The sequence below is a fragment of the Pleurodeles waltl genome, chromosome 4_2 (genome assembly GCF_031143425.1).
Source record: "Pleurodeles waltl isolate 20211129_DDA chromosome 4_2, aPleWal1.hap1.20221129, whole genome shotgun sequence".
Taxonomy (NCBI): Eukaryota; Metazoa; Chordata; class Amphibia; order Caudata; family Salamandridae; genus Pleurodeles; species Pleurodeles waltl.
The window spans coordinates 686,876,688-686,897,224 of record NC_090443.1 but is presented as its reverse complement, the minus strand read 5'-3'; the positions used below and the strand labels follow the sequence as shown (position 1 = coordinate 686,897,224).

General features: G+C 46.1%; 1 protein-coding gene across 2 annotated transcripts in view; it reads left to right on the top strand.

The window, feature by feature from the left end:
- The window catches only part of DNAI3 (dynein axonemal intermediate chain 3), a 623,392-nt gene that overhangs the window by 346,414 nt on the left and 256,441 nt on the right, over positions 1–20,537 (top strand). For both annotated transcript variants that reach the window (XM_069232274.1, XM_069232273.1), the window contains exon 18: positions 19,585–19,648. In XM_069232274.1, coding sequence (XP_069088375.1) covers positions 19,585–19,648 — 64 coding nt within the window. The remainder of the gene's footprint in view (positions 1–19,584; positions 19,649–20,537) is intronic.

Sequence of the window (20,537 nt, the reverse complement as noted above, 5' to 3'; positions counted from 1 at the left end):
CTTATATGCATATCTGACTCTTCCACTCCTGCCCAGAGTACTGATGAAGATCAAGAGAGACCGGGCCCAAGTTATTCTATTGGCTCCAGACTGGGCTAAAAGACTGTGATACCAGTAACTTCTGGCCATGAGCATTGGTTCTCCAATATGGCTGCCCATTCTGGAGGATCTCCTATTGCAGCAGGAGAGGCAGGTCTTGCACCCGAATCTGCACAACCTCCACTTCCGTGCATGGAGACTGAGCGGTGATGCCATACGATCTTCCTTTTCAAGTGGTTTGTGAAACCCTGGCAGCCAGGCATCCATCCACAAAAATTGTTTATGGTGGGTGCTGGGACAAGTATGTGGTGTGGTGTTCCTCTCATCAAACCGAACACTTATAAGCTTCCCTTTCTGATATTCTCTTGTTTGGTTTCCATTGGCCCAGCAAGGTGTTGCTGTGGCCACAGTTAAAGGTTCTTTAGCTTCCTCTTTGACTTTTTCAAGTTTACCGGATCAACCATCTCCCTTCAAATTAACTGTTGTGATGCTTTTTGAAAAGGTTGATCTGTATGTTTTCTCCTGGCCCGTTTGTAATGCCACAGTAGGATTTGAATTTATTTTTAACCCACCTAGTGTGCTTGCCTTTTAAACCTATGCACAGTTACCCTGTATGGTTGCTGACTCTGAATACAGTGTTCCTTATAGCCATTAAATTGGCTAGGCGAGTGAGTGAACTTCAAGCTTTGATATATATGCCTTCTTAGATTTCCTTCTTTCCTGATAAATCGATGCTTCAAATGAGGGCAGCATTAGTCCTAAGGTAGTTGGGTAACTCACCCTTGCATAAGGGACAGTCCATTACTTTGTCACACTTTTATGCACCACCTCATCCCTCAAAGGAAGAAGAGTGACTACATTGCCGTGATCCTTAAAGGGCTGTCAGAACCAGGGAATGTTTTATCTTTTTTTTCTTAAGTAAAAAAGGGTAAGGCAATGCAAAAGATAAACATCTCTATATGAATTGTGTTAAGCATTAAGAGCTGTTATGGACTAGCCAGAAAGCAACCCCCGGAATGTTTACATGCTCAGCAAACTAGAACAAATACTGCTACTACAGCAGTGGTGTGCAGTGTGCCAGCCTTGAATATTTGGCAGGTTGCTACATGGGCATCCTTACACACATTCACAAAGGACTACTGTCTGGACAGTCAGGTCCGCGGGGACAGGCACCTGGCAGGTGCTGCTTCATTATCTATTCAGAAAAGGAATCTATGGTTATAAGTATAGGCTCCATGTTTGCTGGCACGGCTGGAATACAGAAAGCATCTGATGCCAGCATGAACAAGTGACACATATATATGGAATCCAACATCATGTCCATTTGGTGATGGGTAGGTAGGAGACTACATGATGGTGTTCCAATTGCATAGAAGAAAAGTTACTACTGGGTTTCTTCTCCTACAAACTTGCTGGATTGAGGTTTCCTTGAAGTAGACATAATTAAACGTTTTTCCAAAATTTGGGTACCAATGGATAGAACAGATAGATCAGTGCAGTGAACCCACAGGTATCCTAAACCCTTTTCTTTAAAAACCCTTTCTGTTTGCCCTGATGCTCAGTTGCTGGGCATGTGTGCTGCAAGGATAGTGCATGAGGATTCACAATTCAAAAGTTCAAATGAAGAGTCACCTATGAAGCCAATTAACTTTCCACTTGTGAAGCCCAACGTCTTAAGCTGAAGAACTTCGTCAAATTCTGTCGAACAAGTTTTTCTATAGAAGGAATTTATTTTTCAACAACTGCCTCTATTTAATCACTTTATTCCCATCATTAAAATATTAGTAGAGATGTGCTGTTTTCTTAGATTACGTCTTACTTCAGTAATTCCCAAACTTTTCGGATCTGCTTCTCCCTTGATATGTTGGCCCGGCTCCCCATGTTACATTTTTTTTTTTTACGGGTGGGGGGATTTAAGCCCGGCCTCTGGAGTACTTCCATTTTAATCCTTGAAAATTATTGGGATGAAGTCGATGAAGCTACTAGTATCATGGCGACTGCCTGGTGAGAAAAAATGTAATACAGGATCAATTCCTTCTTAAATGGTTTCTGTTTGTGATCATTTTGTGTGAGGGACTTACAACCAACAACATTCGAACAGCATATTCCAGGGCATGCACGTTGTGAGTGATGCAAATGTTTTACTGTGCAGGCCTTACACAGGCAGCAGTAACTCGCAAACTGGTACTGGTACCACCACGGCATCAAACACACTTTCCCTACAGCAACAAATGCTAAGTCAAAATACTGCAGACTCAGTCTACCAAAAAATAGTGACAGCATAGCGTTCAGAGTTACCATCAAAAAGACAAAGGGGACAAAAGGCAATTATAACCAGTCAATCTTCTATCCCATGGTTGAGCAACAATCTATGTTGCGTAAGATCAAATTGGAAACTGTGTACTTCAGGAATACCAGTAACACATATGGACAGGCCCATTATTCATTGAGCTTTCTCAAGCAAACTGAAACTTTACAAACAACAATGAAGAAATATACACAATGTAGGGATCATGGTCTCTAGTTCTGCTTTGTCTCTCTTATCAAGGTGCATATGGAAGGGTTTAGGTCCGAAGTGGTGGGAAAGACAAGGCTGGTCCCAGATGCACCGGCACCTTACATTCCAGGGATTCCCAGGATGAACTCGCACCGCAATCTCCGGTATCCACAACACAGGAGCCTTATGGAAATGGGGGTGTAACCGTACCTCAGTGCAATTGAGAGCTGAACCTACTTACCTTACATTTTACCTCCATGGTGCTGCTACTCTCCAGAAAGGGCAGGTTCTGTTACCTGCTAAAGTTCCGGTTCGTGGCCCTCACTGCTTCGTCCGACTTGGCTGCACTGGCTGGGGATGCAAATGCCCCTACCGGGCGCAGAGTGCTGCTTTTCCCATGGGTGCTTTGCTTACTCCCGTGGATATTTTCGCTACCTCTGGCTCATCGACCTGCAGTCGCTAAAGACTCCTGGGCTTGCTCACTCCACAAAATCACTAGCTTTTACAAGCACTGACGATGGATTCCATGTTAGGCAAGTTTCATATAAACAGAGAAGGGACTAGGAGTCAGTGCTTAATTTGTAAATAAAAACTTGCCGGTGCATAAAGCTCTTCTCTGAAACACAGGGCTGCTGCAATGAAATGTGCGAGCACAGAATACTGAGGCGGCGTAACCCTGAAGCCACCTCGGGCCTCTTCAATCCGTATAAAGCCACTCCCTGCCCCTTCAGCTCACTCTTGCAGCTTTCTACTTTCCCCCTTTGTGACGATGTTTCGTTTTGACCTTCTTCCGTCTTTCCCATATGTGTCTTTTGCTCACAGCAAATGCTTGAGTCAGAAGAATTAGCCCAGGCCCTCAAAAATAAGTGCCTGTGCTCAGCACCGGAAACAACAAGCACAAATTAAGCACTGCTCAGAGGTTGTATAGCACTCATACAGAGGGAGTCAAATTTTTATCGCCCCAAGAACTTGGGCGCAGAAAGAGGACACCTTTTGATGAGTATGCAGACGAGGAGGACATATCAGAAAATAAAATAAACCTAATTTCTCTCAGATTTGCGTGCAGCAATACCTATCATTCTATTTGTGTATGTCCGCAGTGGTTCCAAAACTGTGTACTTGGTGAGCGGCGCCCCTGGCTAGTTTTGACAACGCACAAGGGTTCCACGGCGCACAAATTAGGAACCACTGTTTTACACCATAGATCTACATTCTGGTTGTAATTTCGATTTAGTAAAATGAATGTTAGTAGTTGCTTGAACCTTTCTCATAGAGGCTTCTAGCTGCAAATTCCTCACTTTGTGGATTTCCCCAGGCACCACGATGAGTCCAGAAATGTTAATACAATTCCCTCCCGTGTCAACAGGTGGCATTATTCGTTCCGGATGTGACTCCGGGGCCACTTCCAAGCCTGCCGCCTCAGCACGCTGTCAGTCCCTGGCTCTCCGTGTCTTCCAATGCAGATCTGGAGCCAGCAGGTACTGTCTCTCGACTGAACGTTCCCTCAAAAAAAATGTTTTTTTCAGCAAAATTCTTGCAGTGTGCATATATGGAACCCAAAACTGCATGGGGTCTTAAACCATGCTGTGATTGTCAATGACAGATGTTGATGACAGACTCACCAAGTCTGCCTATGGAGCCTCAGCTCCACCAATCCCACAAATAAATGCTTGTGTTGTGTAAAAATGAACTGTAAGACCATCCGAGATCACCCCGCCAAGCTTGCCATTGCTAAACTGAGAAGAAGCCACAGAAGCAGTCCCAGAACCGGTCACAGGCACAGGTGTGCTCCCACTCCCAGGACTGTTCTTGAGACCACTTCACATCGAGATCCTGTAGGATCAAAGAAGCACAAAAAACACAAGCAATGGTTCCCCATCACCCCGTCACGCCTATCACCCAGAGTCTCACAATGCCATGGGTACCTCTGGGCCTCGGAGCCTCTCTACAGAGCACACTCCACAAGCGCTTCCACTCAAGCGGACAGCCACAGTAGATGACCTGGGTCGTCTTAAGGAAGCCACAGCAGTCATCATTGGTACCACACCAGATGCCTCTGGAGGGCTTTTATGGTGGCAGCCTGGCAGAGACCCATTAGCAGATTTATCCCAGGTGCCTACTGCTTCACTTGACCTATACCCAAGGTCAGAACAGCCCTGAGCACTGCACCACTGGCTCCAGCTCCTGCATAGTGTTCGATTGCAATGCCAAGACAGGTGCCCCGAGACAAAGCTTTGACGTTGCAGTCACCAACACCAGACCCAGATCCAATAGTTTTATCAGATTCATGAGCTCAACCCATGCAATCTCCACTGTACTGTTTTAACTTTATTTGACACAGGTCAACAACTCTATGATCAGAATATGCATTTTGTGATGAGGGCAATATTTTGGGGGACCTGCAAGATGCCAGTAGTCTGCGTTCTTCCCCTTACATCAATTTAATCTCCTCCTATGGTCACTGAAGAGTCACCATCATTTGCAACAGCCATCAGGAAGGCAATTATAGTTCTCAAGCTCAATTTACCAAAAAAGGAGGTGAAGATTAATGGGTTGACAGAGGTTCTTAACTTGGCAGCTACCACTCAGAAATCTCTGCTTCCTTTGAATGAGGGCATCAAAAACAAGGTGATAGATGGGATGCTTGAATTAATTTCAGCGACTGGCAATCGTCTCTGGGCCACATCCCCATCCACTGTTTTTTGCCCACCATGGCATCACTGTTTGTATCTAGCCATATGTAAATCAGTCTTGCCCCTGCTTCAGTGGGAGCAGTCCAGCCCAAACTGCCAGACCAGGTCCTTGAACCGGAGCACAAGCAAATCGGTAAAGAACCTGGTTTTGAGTTCCTTGTGTTTCGGTTCACGGAGGACCTGGCCTGGCAGATCAAGATGGACTCAGTCCAAACTGAGGTGCCATAGTCTGCAAGGAGCTATGGACTTGGATGCAGCCCAGAGTTTTTACTTTTTGTATACTTCTTTTTAGTGAGACCCTAGTAGATGTGTTTCTGGGCACCGGGCAAAACCAGGATCTTGGGCACCGATCAACAGACAAGGTGGCACAGGCCTGCTCACAGGGACCAAGACTTCCTATTACAACATCCTACCCAAGAGGCTTTGGTGGTTTATGCATCATCTAGCTGCCAGAACCCTACCCTTTCCACACCACTCCATCAAACAGGTAATCCAAACTGATTAAAAGTTTCAATAGAAGTGCCATTTTTACAATCCGTCAGTACCTCGTACCTCCTGGGATAGTATTCTCACACCTCGGGTTAGAGTGACAGATGTATTACCAGCTGTCCCCAAGGGTGTCAGACACTACCCTACAGTGCCTGACCTGCGACGGCGAAGATGCTTTGAAATATATAATTTATCATGCCTGTACATCTGACTGCCTGGGTAGGGCAGTTGGCACCAGTGCATTGTTTAGGTGACAAGCCTGGATCCTCTCCGGCTTCTCATCGGATGTTGAGCAGTCCCTAATAGACATGCCATTCAATGGCTCAAAACAATTGGGCAAAGTCTGACTTGGCCCTTGAGAAATTTAAGAGAGAAAAACTACCGCTCTCTCTCAGAGCCTAGCTCAGCAGTTTCCATAACGACAAAGTCTCTTTCAAGGCTCTGGCAGGGGATATTTGCAGCAGTAGCATCAGTATAGGCGTCAGTAGCAACAGGCCTCCCAGCCCTTTTGGGAGTGAGGCAGAGGAGCCAGCCAACAATGTCCAGGCCCACAAGGGCAATGTTCTAACCAGACCACAGCTCCTACCTCTCGTGCTGCTGCAAAACTGCTTTAATTTTTTTTCGGAGGCATCCTATCTCCCAGTAAGAGGTTGGTATCCTTTTAACCTCCCCAAATGACAGAGTATGACATCAGATCAATGGGTTTACCAGATTGTGTAGCATGGCTATTCCCTACTTTTTCTGTCCTATCCCCCAGACACACCTCCCACACTGCATCACCTCCCGGAGGACCATATGTCCATACTCTATGAAGAAATTCATGCTCTTTTGGCCAAGGGGGGAATAGAGAGGATATTGGCATCAGGGCTGGCTATTTTTCCCCCATTTCCCTGGTTCCAAGGAAGGATGGAGACATTTGCTCCCTCTTAGGATCTCCACCCTCTCAACTTCTTCCTCAAAAAGGATAAGTTCAAGATCCTCATCTCGGCCCACGTTCTATCTGCCCAGGATCCAGGAGACTGGATGGTGGTGCTAGATTTGCAGTATAAATTGTTTCACATCAGCATCCTGCAGTCCCACAGGAGTTACCTACAGTCCCAGGTAGGTCAAGAGCACTTTTAGTTCTGCATGCTCCCCTTTGGCCTGACTAGTGCACCTAGCTGTATCAAAAAGGGGATGGTTGTGGTTGCTGCCAATCTGTGGAGGTTGGGAATACAAGTCTCCCATACCTTGACAACTGGCTCTTCAAGGCGGGCTCACCTCAAACAGTAACAAACTAACTTCAGACAACAGAAAACATGTTAACATTGTTGCGTTTATGCATCAATGTGCTGAAGTTACACCTGACTCCTTTTCAGTGGCTCCCCTTCATCGAAGCCATCCTAGGTACAGTGCATTTTCGAGCTATCCCTCCACCTAAACATGTCCAAGACATTGTGACTATGATCCCAATATTTCAAACCTTGACATGGATCTCAGCGAAAGTGGCCCTGAGACTTCTGGGCCTCTTGGCCTCCTGCATTGTTCTGATGTCCGTCAGAGGCTCCTCACCACATCAGCTTGCTGCAGTTGTAAGCAATTCACTTGGCACTGAAAGAGCAAATGTGTACCAGTTTCTATGATCAACATGACAGCCATGTGGTACAACAAACAAGGCAGATTAGGGTCATAGATCTTGTGTCATGAGGCTCTGCGCTTCTGGAAGTGGCTCAACGCTCAGGGCATCTCCCTGATCGCCCAACATCTGGCAGGATCTTTAAACACCAGGTTGCACAAACTCATCAATCGCTGTCTTTACAGATCCTGAATGGTACTTACGCTCACAGTGGCACAGGGCGTCTTCCAGCAATGGGGAGAACACTGGCTCAATCTATTCCCAACCTCAGAGATTGGGCAGTGTCCAAATCTTTGCATGTTGCAGTTCCCAAGGCAGACCTCCCTAAAAGACACCTTCCGTCTGCATTAGAAGTCAGGACTTCTGCATGCCTTTCTGCTCCTCCCTCTCCTGTCCATAGTGCTCAAAAAGATCAGGAAAGACTGTGCCCAAGTCATCCTAGTGGCTCTGGACTGGGCAAGAAAAATGTGGTACTTTGGCCATGAGCATTTCTCCTCCAGTAAGGCTGCCTTTTTGGGAGAAACTTCTGTTGCAGCAGAGCGACCTGTTCCTGCACCACTTCCACTTCAATGCGTAGAGTTGGAGTGGCATCAGTTGATGACTTTTTTCCTTATTCCTGACGTCGTTGGTATTATTCTAGCAGCCAAGCACCCTTCCACTAAGTTGGCATATTCAGAGCACTGAGAGATGTTTGTTGCTTGGTATTTTCCTCATCATGTTCAACCCTTGCAGGCAATTTTGTCAGACAGTGTTCTATTTTGCCTCCCATTGGCCCAGCAAGACCTTGCGGTGGCCACAGTTAACGTTTATTTGTCTGACCTGTCAGCCTTTAAAAGGTTATCGGGTCAATCTAATACTCCTCCAGCCTTCTGTGCTCCACCTCATCCCTCTAAGGTAGAGAATGGCTTCATCAACTTGACCCTAAGAGGGCTCTTGGTTTTTACATCAATTTAAATAGAGATTACTGGCAAGATGACATAAGAGGACCATCTCAGGATGGATTGTCCTATGCATAAAGATCTGCTGTGGACTGGCTAAGAAGCAGCTCCCAAAAGGGATACATGCTCATTCCACTAGAGCAAAGGTTTCTACAACTGTTCTGGTGAGAGGTGTGCCAGTCATCAACATTTGTCAGGCCACTACATGGACACCTCTCCATACATCCGCAAAGCTCTACTGCCTGGACAACCAGTTCCACCAGAATGGGTACCACTGAGTCTGTCCTGCAGGAATTCCTGGTTCAAGTCATTCCACAGACCCACCACCCTTAAAGGTACAGCTTTGGAATCTATTTACAAGGTAAGGAATCTGCAGTTAGAAGTCTCTATCAGAAGCACATGTTAATTACCTTCATAAATGCCTTTTCTGGTAGACATTCTATCTAACTGCAAAATTCACACCAATCTCCTCCTTTCTTACCATTCTGTGAAATGGACTTATACAATCCATTAATAAGATTCCAAATCTGAAATGTCTGCACACTGTGCTTCTCATTCCATTGACCCTGTGTCCGATGGCGCAGACGGAGATCAGTTATAAACTGTCGTCAGCACACAGAGGTGGCAGTCTTATAGTGGCCCCGATATCACACCCGGAATCAACATATCCGATGCAGATTTGCACAATGCCACCGATAGGCACTTGAGGGAATTGTTAATAAAGTCTGGCACCTGGAGAAAATTAGGAGGTCATAGTCTCTCCCAGAAAAGGTGTTACCAAAGGTAAGTAACTTAGGGCCTGATTCTAACTTTGGAGGACGGTGTTAAACCGTCCCAAAAGTGGCGGATATTCCACCTACCGTATTACGAGTTCCATAGGATATAATGGACTCGTAATACGGTAGGTGGTATATCCGCCACTTTTGGGACGGTTTAACACCGTCCTCCAAAGTTAGAATCAGGCCCTTATTTTTTAAGGTCTTACACTTTCTCGCCCACTTGCCCTGTGAGCATTGCATTTGCTTTAAGTCGGAGGAGCACAATGATTCATTGTAAACCCTCTCTATGTATGAAGAAACAGCTACCATATACACCCAATGCCTCCATATTAGTGTTATGGTCCATTGCCTGCTTATAAAGCATGCACAAAATGCACATGAAAAATAGTTGTAGTCTTGCTTGTACTAGGTAATTTGACCTTGATGCTAGATTTCAAACAATAGGAAGCTGTACACATCGTAGGACTGTTAGATTCATAGATACAACAACATAATTTATAATTGCTTTCCTAAGCAAATGTAACAAATACAGCATTTATTAAGTAGAACTAAATTAATCTCTGCTATTTGTGAACTATCTGGTACATGACTTTCAAATTGTGGCCCGTGAGGTCTAATTTAGCCTTTGTCAGAACCTATATGTTAATATCGCTAGGAACTCCATATTGTATATCACTGCTACCAGTTGTTATCACAGCGAGGCAGAAAGTGAAACAATATTTACAATGAGTGTACACTTGACACCATGTCTGCAAAGTGACTACTACAGCTAGTTATCATTTCCTGCGTAAAGTAACTAGCTGTTTCATTTAAATTGCTAACAAGACTATCATAGACTGTTTGTGGACTAATTCTGCAGTGCGAACAATAGTGAGAACAGCGTTCAAGGGCAAGACTGCATTAGTGGCATATCATCTTGTCTCAAATAGCCCCATGTGCTGTACAGAGGCTGCTGTAAGATACTTGCAGACAGTTCTTGATAGAAGCAACAGCAGTCAAGGTATCTCTAAGAAATATGAAAACATACCGAAGCTGAATGACAAAGCATTTTCTGGAACTGCAGTTAGAATTCAGTCGTTATTAGAAATTGTGTCAGGGTAATCTCACACTCAGCACAGGACTCTGCACTGATCTGATAGACTTTCCAAATATGCTTTATATATTTCACTCACTCTATAGGCATTTCGTTATTTGATGTAAAGAGACTGTTTTGCAAAGATTTGATTGGTTTCTTATTTATTCACCACAAGATAGTCCCTAAAAGGCTCTTATTGCTAAACATAAGACCTTAAGCGCAATGTGGCTTTTAACTGATAACCAATAGGTTTTAGGTATTGAGACTTGATGTGATCTCTCAGAGACAGACCTCCAATTATGCATTGTGCCTTGATTTTGGATGAACTTGTGTGAGTGAAAAAAACAGATTTTGTTACACCCTTCTAGTTCTCTTTAGAAATAGAACAGGTTTGCCCTGTTGTAATATTGCTAATGTTACAATATTGAGAGAGTATGGTGTCTGCGGAAAAAAGTTTACATCATATTTCTATAATATTGACTGCGAACAAGTCACAGGACATTAATTTTAAGCTTAACACAAAATAAGTCATATAAAAAAGAATGCTGAGACTACGAGGTGGTCTTTCTTGTTAGGTCGAGCCTATGCAGCTCACAGCACTGTCTGCAAGACATGCTGTAGTCAGCCTATGGGCTTTAACCACGCCCACTATTCCCATTCTTTCTTTGTTGTGCTTGTCTTAACTGCTTCCTTTTTATTGGTGCATTTTTCTCAATGTCCCTCCTTTGTGTGCTTAGTTCTCTTTTGTTGGCCATCACACTACGTCACGCTTCCTCCTGTTCCAGAGTGTGATGGCCCCTCCAGTCTCGTTTCCATTTACCTTTAATCCCAGTCACAAAAATGATTGTTGGCCATCACACTACGTCACGCTTCCTCCTACAGCGTGTGGTGCCCCCTCCTCCCTTACAGTTTTGATGTTTACTCTTAAATTAACCTTTCCTCCCTTCACATGAGACCCTGCTGACCCTCCTTCTGAAATTTGCACTTCAAAAAGGGCGACCCCCACCGCGGATATGTTTGAGTTGAGAGGTTGCCTGGCTTCAGATACAGATCTCAGCCTGGGCTTTGCTACATTTCCGTGCTCAGCCCGTCACTTAAATTGGCTTTATTCCTCACCCTCCTTTCAAACACAGCTGCTTTTGGTCCCCATTAGAACGGGCTGCCCACGAGGTGCGAAAAGGGTTAATGCCAGGGGCACCTTCACCCATCAGAGACAAGAAGTGCACAGCCTACACAGAACATCAATATGTGCTTGAAGCCCCCTTTTGCAAATCAGGCCAACTATGTTTTATTTTGTAGTTTATTACTAATATTTTTGTGCGCTTTCAATTGCTGCTTATTATTTTTTTGTGAGGCCCTTACACCCGTACTCATTTTATTTTTCTCTTTTTTCCTCTCTTTTTTTTCAATACATCATTGCACATTGCTGGTCTGCGTTTCTTGTGCTGTGTCAGTTTCCTCCTAAGAGATGCGCCTGTGCTCTATCTGTGTCTTTCTGATGGATACAACTACCTGTGGATTCCTCACCTAATGAATACTCCCATGGCGCCAGCATTCAACGGAAATCTTCTTACTAGTCTCTGCACGTCGACGAGGACGTCACTCTAGCCCACGCGACGCCGTCTGACGTCATACAGGCAATAAGAGGTCCTCGCCGACGTGCCGATGACAGTTCCCTTTTTTCCGTGCATTCGAAACGGTTATCTTCGAGGGAGCTACTGTTACCTTCGTGGTTACAGTGTATTGTCTGCTGCGTAGTCTTCTCTGCGGTAATAATGTCTCAGAGGAAGTCGGGTTTCAAGCCCTGTCGAGAGTGTGGGGGCAAGATGTCAGTTACAGATCCTCACTCCGACTGTCTATGGTGTTTGAGCTCCGACCACGACGTCTCGACTTGCGATTCATGTCAACACATGAATCCGAAGGCCCTCAAAGAGCGTGAGGCCAAGTTATTCATGGCAAAGTCAAAGAAGAAGGAGAAACATCATAAGAAGTCTTCTTCGCCAAGGTCTCACCGGCGTCATCGAGACTCCCGGCGCCGTAGAGACTCACGACGTCATTCCAGCAAGAAGTCTCGTTCGAGGTCACCTTCGGCTCGGCGTCGGAGGACTTGGGAGGTCAGCCCCACGGTCACGCCGCATCCATCGACGCCGTTGCCCTCTCCGGCGTCACCGACTTCGCCTGGTCAGGCGTCGGTGATTGAGGTGGTGCAGCCTCTTGTGTTTTCTCCGGCGTCGCAGACGTCGAGGCCGGCGTCGGGGTCGCCCTCGATCCAGGCACCCCAGTATCCGGCTTTTCCCACTCCTGGAGCCGATAGTACCGCGTTTCTTAATGCAATGTATACCATCTTTCAGCAGATGGCTCCAGGAGGTGCTCCGGCTGGTCCTTCGGGGCCTTTGGCCTTTTCGTTGGGTGATCCTGCGCCTCTTCGGCCGGCACCCTTTATGCCCTTTCTCCCTTTTGGGAATGTGGGCTCGGCGCCGGTGCCGGCGTCGGTGGCCGCTCCGGTGGCTTCGGATGTTTCGGCCCCGGAGGTTGCCCTTCCGTCGAAGTCAGGATTTTGCCCTGTGACTCCGGTTGGTCCATCGGCTCCAAGACCTCGTCCTCTGGCTCCTACCTCGGCGCCGAAGCTGCCTGTGGCGCCGGACGCGGCGTCAGATGCTTCTGGAGATCGGCGCCGTTCTTCGACGTCGGCGGAGGCCATGTCGACTCCGCGTATCGAGGAGAGACTTCATTCGAGGAGGCGTGCTCTCTGTCTTTTAGAAGAACAGGAGTACCAGCGAGTCTTAGAGGAGGGAGAGATTGAGGACTCTGGAGACGGACTACATGGTCTGGATACAGCCAGTGGGCTGGACACTTCCCCTGAGTGGGACCTTTCATCTCCAGGGGAATATACGGAGGAGGCTGCTTCCTTTCATGCTGTGGTGAGGAAGGCAGCGAGCTTTTTGGACCTGCCTTTGCCGGTGGCAGAGGCGAAGCAGAATTTGCTGACAGAGGTATTGCATCCGGCCTCTGCTGCAGCTGAGCCTCTCTTGCCATTTAATGAGGCTTTGCTGGATCCGGTGTTGGAGGTGTGGAAGAAGCCGGTGTCTTCCTCGGCCGTTCATAGGGCTGTGGCCAGGAGGTATCGAGCTGCACCATCTGACCCTGGCTTTCTCTCTAGACACCCTACGCCGGAGAGCTTGGTGGTGCAAGCCTCCTGTTCCTCAAAGTCAGTGCCTGGTTCCTTCCGGACGGTGCCTGGAGACAGAGACTCCAAGAAACTGGATGCGCAGTCCAAGAAAATATTTTCATCATGCAGTTTGGCGTTGAAGGCCACCAACGCAACGTGCATTCTGGGGAGGTACATCCATGCTCTGATGGATGATATTTCGTCTTCATTTACGGAGCTCCCCCAGGGTCTCTTGGATGTGGTCTCGGACGCCCAGGCTGCCGCGACCCAGATTATCCAGTCTGGGCTGGACACGACCGACTCGGTGGCCAGGGCGATGGGCACGGCTGTGGTGGCAAGAAGACAGGCCTGGCTCTGAAACTCAGGGTTTTCTGCGGATGTGCAGTCGACCCTGCTGGACCTCCCGTTTGATGGGGACAGACTGTTTGGAGCCAAGGCAGATTCGGCCTTGGAACGATTTAAGGAGAGCAGAGCCACAGCCAAATCGTTAGGACTGCAAGCTCCTTCTTCCTCTGCCTCTTCTAGATTTTTCAGGAGGTTTCGGGGATTTGGGCGTGGTTCTTCTTCCTCTTCCTTTCGGGGGAGGTTCCAGCAACCCGCCTCTTCCCTCCCCTATAGGTCATTTAGAGGGAGGGGGAGGGGTGGGGCCCGTACCAGAGGAGCCTCTCAACAGCACTCTGCCTCTTCCTCGTCCTCTGGAGGGGTGCAGCAGGGGAAGCAGCCTTAGGCTTCCACCGTTTCCCACTCACTCCTCTCCTGTAGGGGGAAGATTACAGCATTTTCTCCACAAGTGGAAGTCTATCACAACGGACACTTGGGTTCTCGGCATTGTGGGGAAAGGCTACGCCCTTCGCTTTCGGGAGTTCACCCCCCTCACCCCGCCCCGCCCATCTTATTGTTCAGAAGAACACCTCCTGTTGCTAGAACAGGAGGTTCAAGTCCTCCTTTCAAAGGGCGCGGTAGAGTTGGTCCCAGAGCAGGAAAAGGGTCGAGGTTGTTACTCAAGATACTTCCTGATTCCCAAAAAGGATGGTCAGTTGAGACCAATCCTGGATCTGAGGATCTTGAATTGGTTCCTCAAACAGGAAAAGTTCAAGATGCTGACCCTAGCACAGGTGCTTTTGGCGTTGAACAAGGAAGATTGGATGGTGTCTGTCGACTTGCAGGATGCTTACTTTCATATCCCGATACTCAAGTCGCACAGGAAGTATCTCCGGTTTGTGGTAGGGTCGCAGCACTATCAGTTTGCGGTCCTCCCGTTTGGTCTTACTTCAGCACCTCGAGTCTTCACAAAGGTGATGTCAGTGGTTGCGGCGGAGCTCAGAAGGAAGGGGATAGCAGTATTCCCTTACTTGGACGACTGGTTGATCAAAGCCAAGTCCCCGGAGCTTGTGTCGCATCATCTGCAGTCAACAACCCAGTTGTTGTTCGACCTGGGCTTTTCGGTGAACGTGCCCAAATCTCACCTGGAGCCCTCTCAGCGCCTCCTGTTCATAGGGACAGTACTGGATACAACATTGGGTCGAGCCTTTCCTCCGCCTCAGCGGATTCAAGATATTCAGGAATTGGTTCCAATGTTTCGAAATGGAGCGGTAGTTCCAGTCCTCAAGGTCCTTCGTCTGCTCGGTCTGTTCACCTCCTGCATTCTGTTGGTCACGCATGCTCGCTGGCACATGAGGGCTCTTCAGTGGTGCCTCCGAAGGCAGTGGTCTCAACACAAGGGAGATTTAGAAGGTACTGTCAAGATCTCCAGAGATGCTGCTGTGGAATTGAAGTGGTGGATTGCGGGCAACAATCTTTCACAGGGAAAGCCGTTCGCGCAGTCGCCACCAGTGGCCACTGTCATAACGGATGCTTCCACCCTAGGATGGGGAGCTCATCTGGGGGATCTGGAGATCAAAGGGCTTTGGTCTCCAGAGGAACAGGTGTTTCATATCAATCTGTTGGAGTTACGGGCTGTACGTCTGGCTCTCAAGGCCTTCCTCCCATCCCTTCGTGGTCAGTCGGTACAGGTCCTGACGGACAATACTACCACGATGTGGTACATAAACAAACAGGGAGGAGTAGGGTCGTACCTTCTCTGCAGAGAAGCTCTTCGGCTATGGTCCTGGGCAAAGGACCATCAGATGTGCTTGGTGGCAAATCATCTGGCCGGGGTCTTGAATGTACGTGCGGACAGTCTCAGTCGCCAATTCTCGGCAGACCACGAGTGGCGTCTCCATCCAGATCAGGTCTGTCTAATCTTCCAGATATGGGGGTTTCCTCGGATAGATCTGTTTGCCACTCTAGAGAACGCGCATTGCCCGTTATTCTGCAGCCTCCAGTATCCGATGCAGGGAGCGTTGGGGGACGCGTTTCAGATAACCTGGTGCGACCAGTTGCTTTACGCGTTTCCCCCCATACCCTTGATTCCTCGAGTGTTGAGGAAAATTCGCCAAGACCGGGCCCAAGTCATCTTAATAGCTCCGGATTGGCCAAGGAGGGTATGGTACTCCGACCTTCTCCAACTCTCACTGTGCCCTCCGCTCCGTCTCCCTCTCAGGGCAGACCTCCTCTCGCAGTCGCAGGGGCAGGTTTTACACCCCAACCTCCAGAGTCTGCACCTACATGCTTGGAGATTGAACGGGGCAACCTGAGTTCCTTCTCTCTCCCGCCTGATGTAGTGGATGTTATCTTAGCGGCCAGGCGACACTCCACTAAATCTATCTACGCTAATAGGTGGTCTAAATTTGTTATGTGGTGTGGAGAGAGACAGATTGATCCCTTACATGCTCATCTGTCACATGTTTTGTCTTTTGCACTGTCTCTAGCGCAGAAAGGTTGTGCAGTGGCTACCATTAAGGGTTATTTGTCGGCCTTGTCAGCCTTCATTTGTCTTCCAGACCAACCATCGTTATTTAAATCCCCTATTGTTCTCAGATTCTTGAAAGGTCTTCTGAATCAATATCCTCCAAAACCATTCGTTATGCCTCAATGGGATTTGTCCTTGGTCCTGACTTTCCTTATGGGGTCCCCTTTTGAGCCTATGCATTCTTGCCCCTTAAGGTATTTGGTTATTAAAACAGTATTCCTGGTAGCTATAACATCTGCAAGGAGAGTGAGTGAGTTGCAGGCCTTATCGGTTAAACCCCCTTATATAACGTTTTATGGGGATAAGGTGGTGTTGAGGACCAAGGCTGCTTTCCTTCCGAAGGTTGTTTCACCCTTCCATTTGGCTCAGACAATCACTTTGTCCACGTTTTATCCTCCGCCTCATCCTTCAAAGGAGGAAGAGAGACTACATCGCCTGGACCCAAAAAGGGCGTTGAGCTTCTATATCGACAGAATGAAGGATATCAGGCTGGAGGATCAGCTGTTTGTCGGATACGTGGGCAAGAGGAGAGGAAAGGCAGTCCACAAGAGAACACTCTCCAGGTGGGTTGTTCTTTGCATTAAAATCTGTTACTCTTTGGCAAAGAAGGATCCGCCTGAGGGCATTAGAGCTCACTCCACCAGAGCTAAGTCGGCCTCTTCGGCCTTGGCCAGGGGTGTTCCTGTGGTCGACATCTGCAAGGCCGCAACTTGGTCGTCCCTTCACACTTTTGTGAAACATTACTGTTTGGACTCTGAGGTCAGAAGGGACGGTCATTTTGCACGGTCAGTGCTGCAGGATTTCTTGGTTTGACCATTTAGGCACCCACCGCCGGGCGTGGTACTGCTTTGGGACTCTATTCATTAGGTGAGGAATCCACAGGTAGTTGTATCCATCAGAAGAACGAGTTACTTACCTTCGGTAACGATTTTTCTGGTGGATACATTAGCTACCTGTGGATTTCTCACGGTCCCACCCGCCTCCCCGTTGCCTTTTTGGTCTCTCCAAGCAATCCTTGAGTGTGCTCCTTTTGGTCTTCAAAGTTGCAATACATTTTGCATATATGATATTTGTATATATGTGTATATTTATATATAAATCTATATATATAGTGTATATACATGATTCGTATGTATAAATATATTTATTTGTTTAAAAAAAAAAAAAAAAAAGAAGGTTATATTAAATCTACAGCTATTTTATTGCAAAGTTGTGTGATTTACAATATTAAGAGATGTTGCTTTGCTCTTTCATTACATTGGGTTATTATTATTCTCATGCACGTAAAAAATGTTGGTACTGTCATCGGCACGTCGGCGAGGACCTCTTATTGCCTGTATGATGTCAGACGGCGTCGCGTGGGCTAGAGTGACGTCCTCGTCGATGTGCAGAGACTAGTAAGAAGATTTCCGTCGAATGCTGGCGCCATGGGAGTATTCATTAGGTGAGGAATCCACAGGTAGCTAATGTATCCACCAGAAAAATCGTTACCGAAGGTAAGTAACTCGTTCGTTCAGAACATCTCCGCCTCGTGCCTCTGGGCTGATTGCTTTGTTGGGTTGTCTTCCGGTGACCTGTGAACCAATCGACAACTCAGCCCACTTTGGGGGTCTTTTTTAACAGCACATTGGTAAACAAGCATTGGCATTACCAATAGGTCTCACCTTTTGGAACTTATAAAGTGGTTAACCATGCGCCCATGTGCTGCATGGTTAAATACTTTTCAAGAGCCCAAAGGCGAGACCTATTGGCTATACCAATGTTTGATTTTGACTGAGTGAGGGTGAGGAAGGCTATATTCTGTGAAAATCATTCCTCAGATTGCTTTGCTTGCCAATCTTATTAGCTCTGCTTATACTCCTGGGATGCTTTAAAACTTTTGATGAGATCAGATTTTAATCCTTCATTTGGAGTCCTATCCATGGATAGGTGCTGCCAACTGAAAGGAAAGTGCATAGATAAACGAGAGTTGAAATACTTCAAGTCACATGGAGTGCAACAATAGTATTAGATAAGGCTGAACTATGTCTAAAGAAAATATCAACTGAGAAAGTTGTAGGAGAAAGAAATTTCATTCGTTTAAGAAATATGCAGTAATACAGAGGTTAACTAATAGTTGGGTTAGGAGTGCTATGCCACGCTATAATACACATTTGATCTCCCACCTGAAGAATTCTTGAGATTTTTAAAGCCAGTATTGCACTGATTGTAATTAACACTAACGTTATTATTCCTAGTTCGTATTTCATTCGTATATTCTTGATTCTTGCCCAGGAGGTCATACTGCTTCGATGCATATAAAATGCTAAGGAGTGGTAGGTGTATTGTTTATTTTTGTAAAAATCCTATTGTATCATTCAACACGTCTTTTTTGAATGCGCGAAGTTTTCTATTTCAGGTCAGAGGTAAAGGGGTCTGATAGAGTATTTAATTTGTCTTGCATTCTCATTTTTTTTTTTTAAATCTCTTCATGTAAATTAAGTATTTGAAATGTGTTGTAATATTATTTTGCTCTGATCAGTTTGATTTGGTTCATTCACGCACCTTTGAAAATAAGCGCATGAGGCAAACCTACTCTTTAAGGTGACTCAAGGATGACTAATAAATTGCAGTTGCATGGAATTCCTTTGTAGGACCTGGTGATGAAAGACACTGGGCCTGATAACGAGTGAAGGTAGTATTTATCGCACCTCATAAATAACGATACCTGGGGTACATTATTTTTCAGGTGCAATAAATAACGCCTATTGGCAGTTTTAGGGTAATGTACCAACATCCGAATTGTGTACAGTAAATACTGAACTCATGTCCCCTGTTGAATTTTCGCAGGTTTGACCTGTCGAAATTTAATGGATTAAGTATTTAACACATTCCATAATTATCGGATAGGTTAAATACCTGCCAACTTGTAAGTCCTACCCGTGCACAGAGGTTTGCACACGGGTCTGAAAACACTGACCCACTCCTAATCAGGTCCGTTGCCATCTTGCAGAGCGTCTGCTCTCCATACCCGGGAGTTGAGGTGGGGGAGGAAGTGTGATGGGAGGGAGAAATGGGCAAATTGTAAGCAAGCAAAAGAAATGTTCTGCCCTATCATTGGCTCTTGTGTGATTCACTTATTGAACAGCCCACATTATTCAGCCATTGGTTGATTGTAGCTGTCGTTCATGGCATAAGGAGTTTGACCATAAAGTCATTTTGTTGGAGCGGCAGTCTTCTGAGTCTGAAAAAAGACTTCTTCCATTACCATGGCTGGGCACGCCAATTTTTTGATAGATTGCAACATGGCTAAATATTTCTCATGGCTTGATATAATGGACACACCACTGAATTTGATATCAGTGTTTGCATGTATCTTACAAATAAACGCAGTAAATGTCGGTATAACCATCATATTTAGCGCTATTATTTTAATAATTTAAAATTTACAATCTTTTAGGATGGGGAACTCGTGTATACAAATTGGAAGATGGAAAAAGACAACGATAGTGGAAGAATGATTAGTAAGTTTATTTATATTGTCCTCGCAGCATCCTAACCTTTGGTACTTTTAAGTATGAATATCTTTCTGCAATAATGGTAATATAAATTATGTTTTAGGCTGAAAATTGCACATTTCTGTTTAAAGATCGCTGTCAAAAAGAATATATAGCAACTTACACAGCGGGACTGATTCATTTTCTCAATTTAGGTAGGCGCTGTCAGTGCACTTGAAGAGGTTTGCAATTTGGCCTAATTGGCTTGTAAACTACTGTTGTGTGGTCAGTTGTTTGTTTCTACCTTATTTTATGGTTGAGCGCTCGGTCCTTGGTGTAATCTCTCTATAGCTTTTTAACCACGCCCATGTCAAGCCCATCAGTTTGGTTGGTTTGTGGGCTTGCCTTTTAAAATTAGCTTGATTTAATTAGTGAAAGGCATGCATATGTCATGCCTTTTCTGGTGTTTAGCCCACCTCGAGCGCTCCGGCCAACTACTGAAAACATACGAGGCTCCATGTTTTCCGAATGGTTTCTGCACTACTTTTTCTCTTTATTTCATTGGCAGGGCTATCTCGCTGGGCAGTAGTACAGTGCTTTGCATGACATCGACACAGTTACCTGGATATTTGTACTTTTGCCGATTATATGAATAATTGCACTTTTGCTGGTTACATGAATAATTGCACTTTTGCCGATACGTTTCACTGCAAGCAAACTTCTGTTTCCTTTTGTGTGTTTGCTTTGCGCTCATGGTGTCCGTCAGTTCGCTTATTTGAAACTGTTTTACTTTTCAGTTTATGTGGCAAGAAATGTCTGGTTAGGAGTTTACAATGGTAATAGCTTTGACTCTAGCAAATGCAAGACCCGTTGCATTGCAAATGCTTGTTTTCTTGAAACGCTACATTTTAAACCT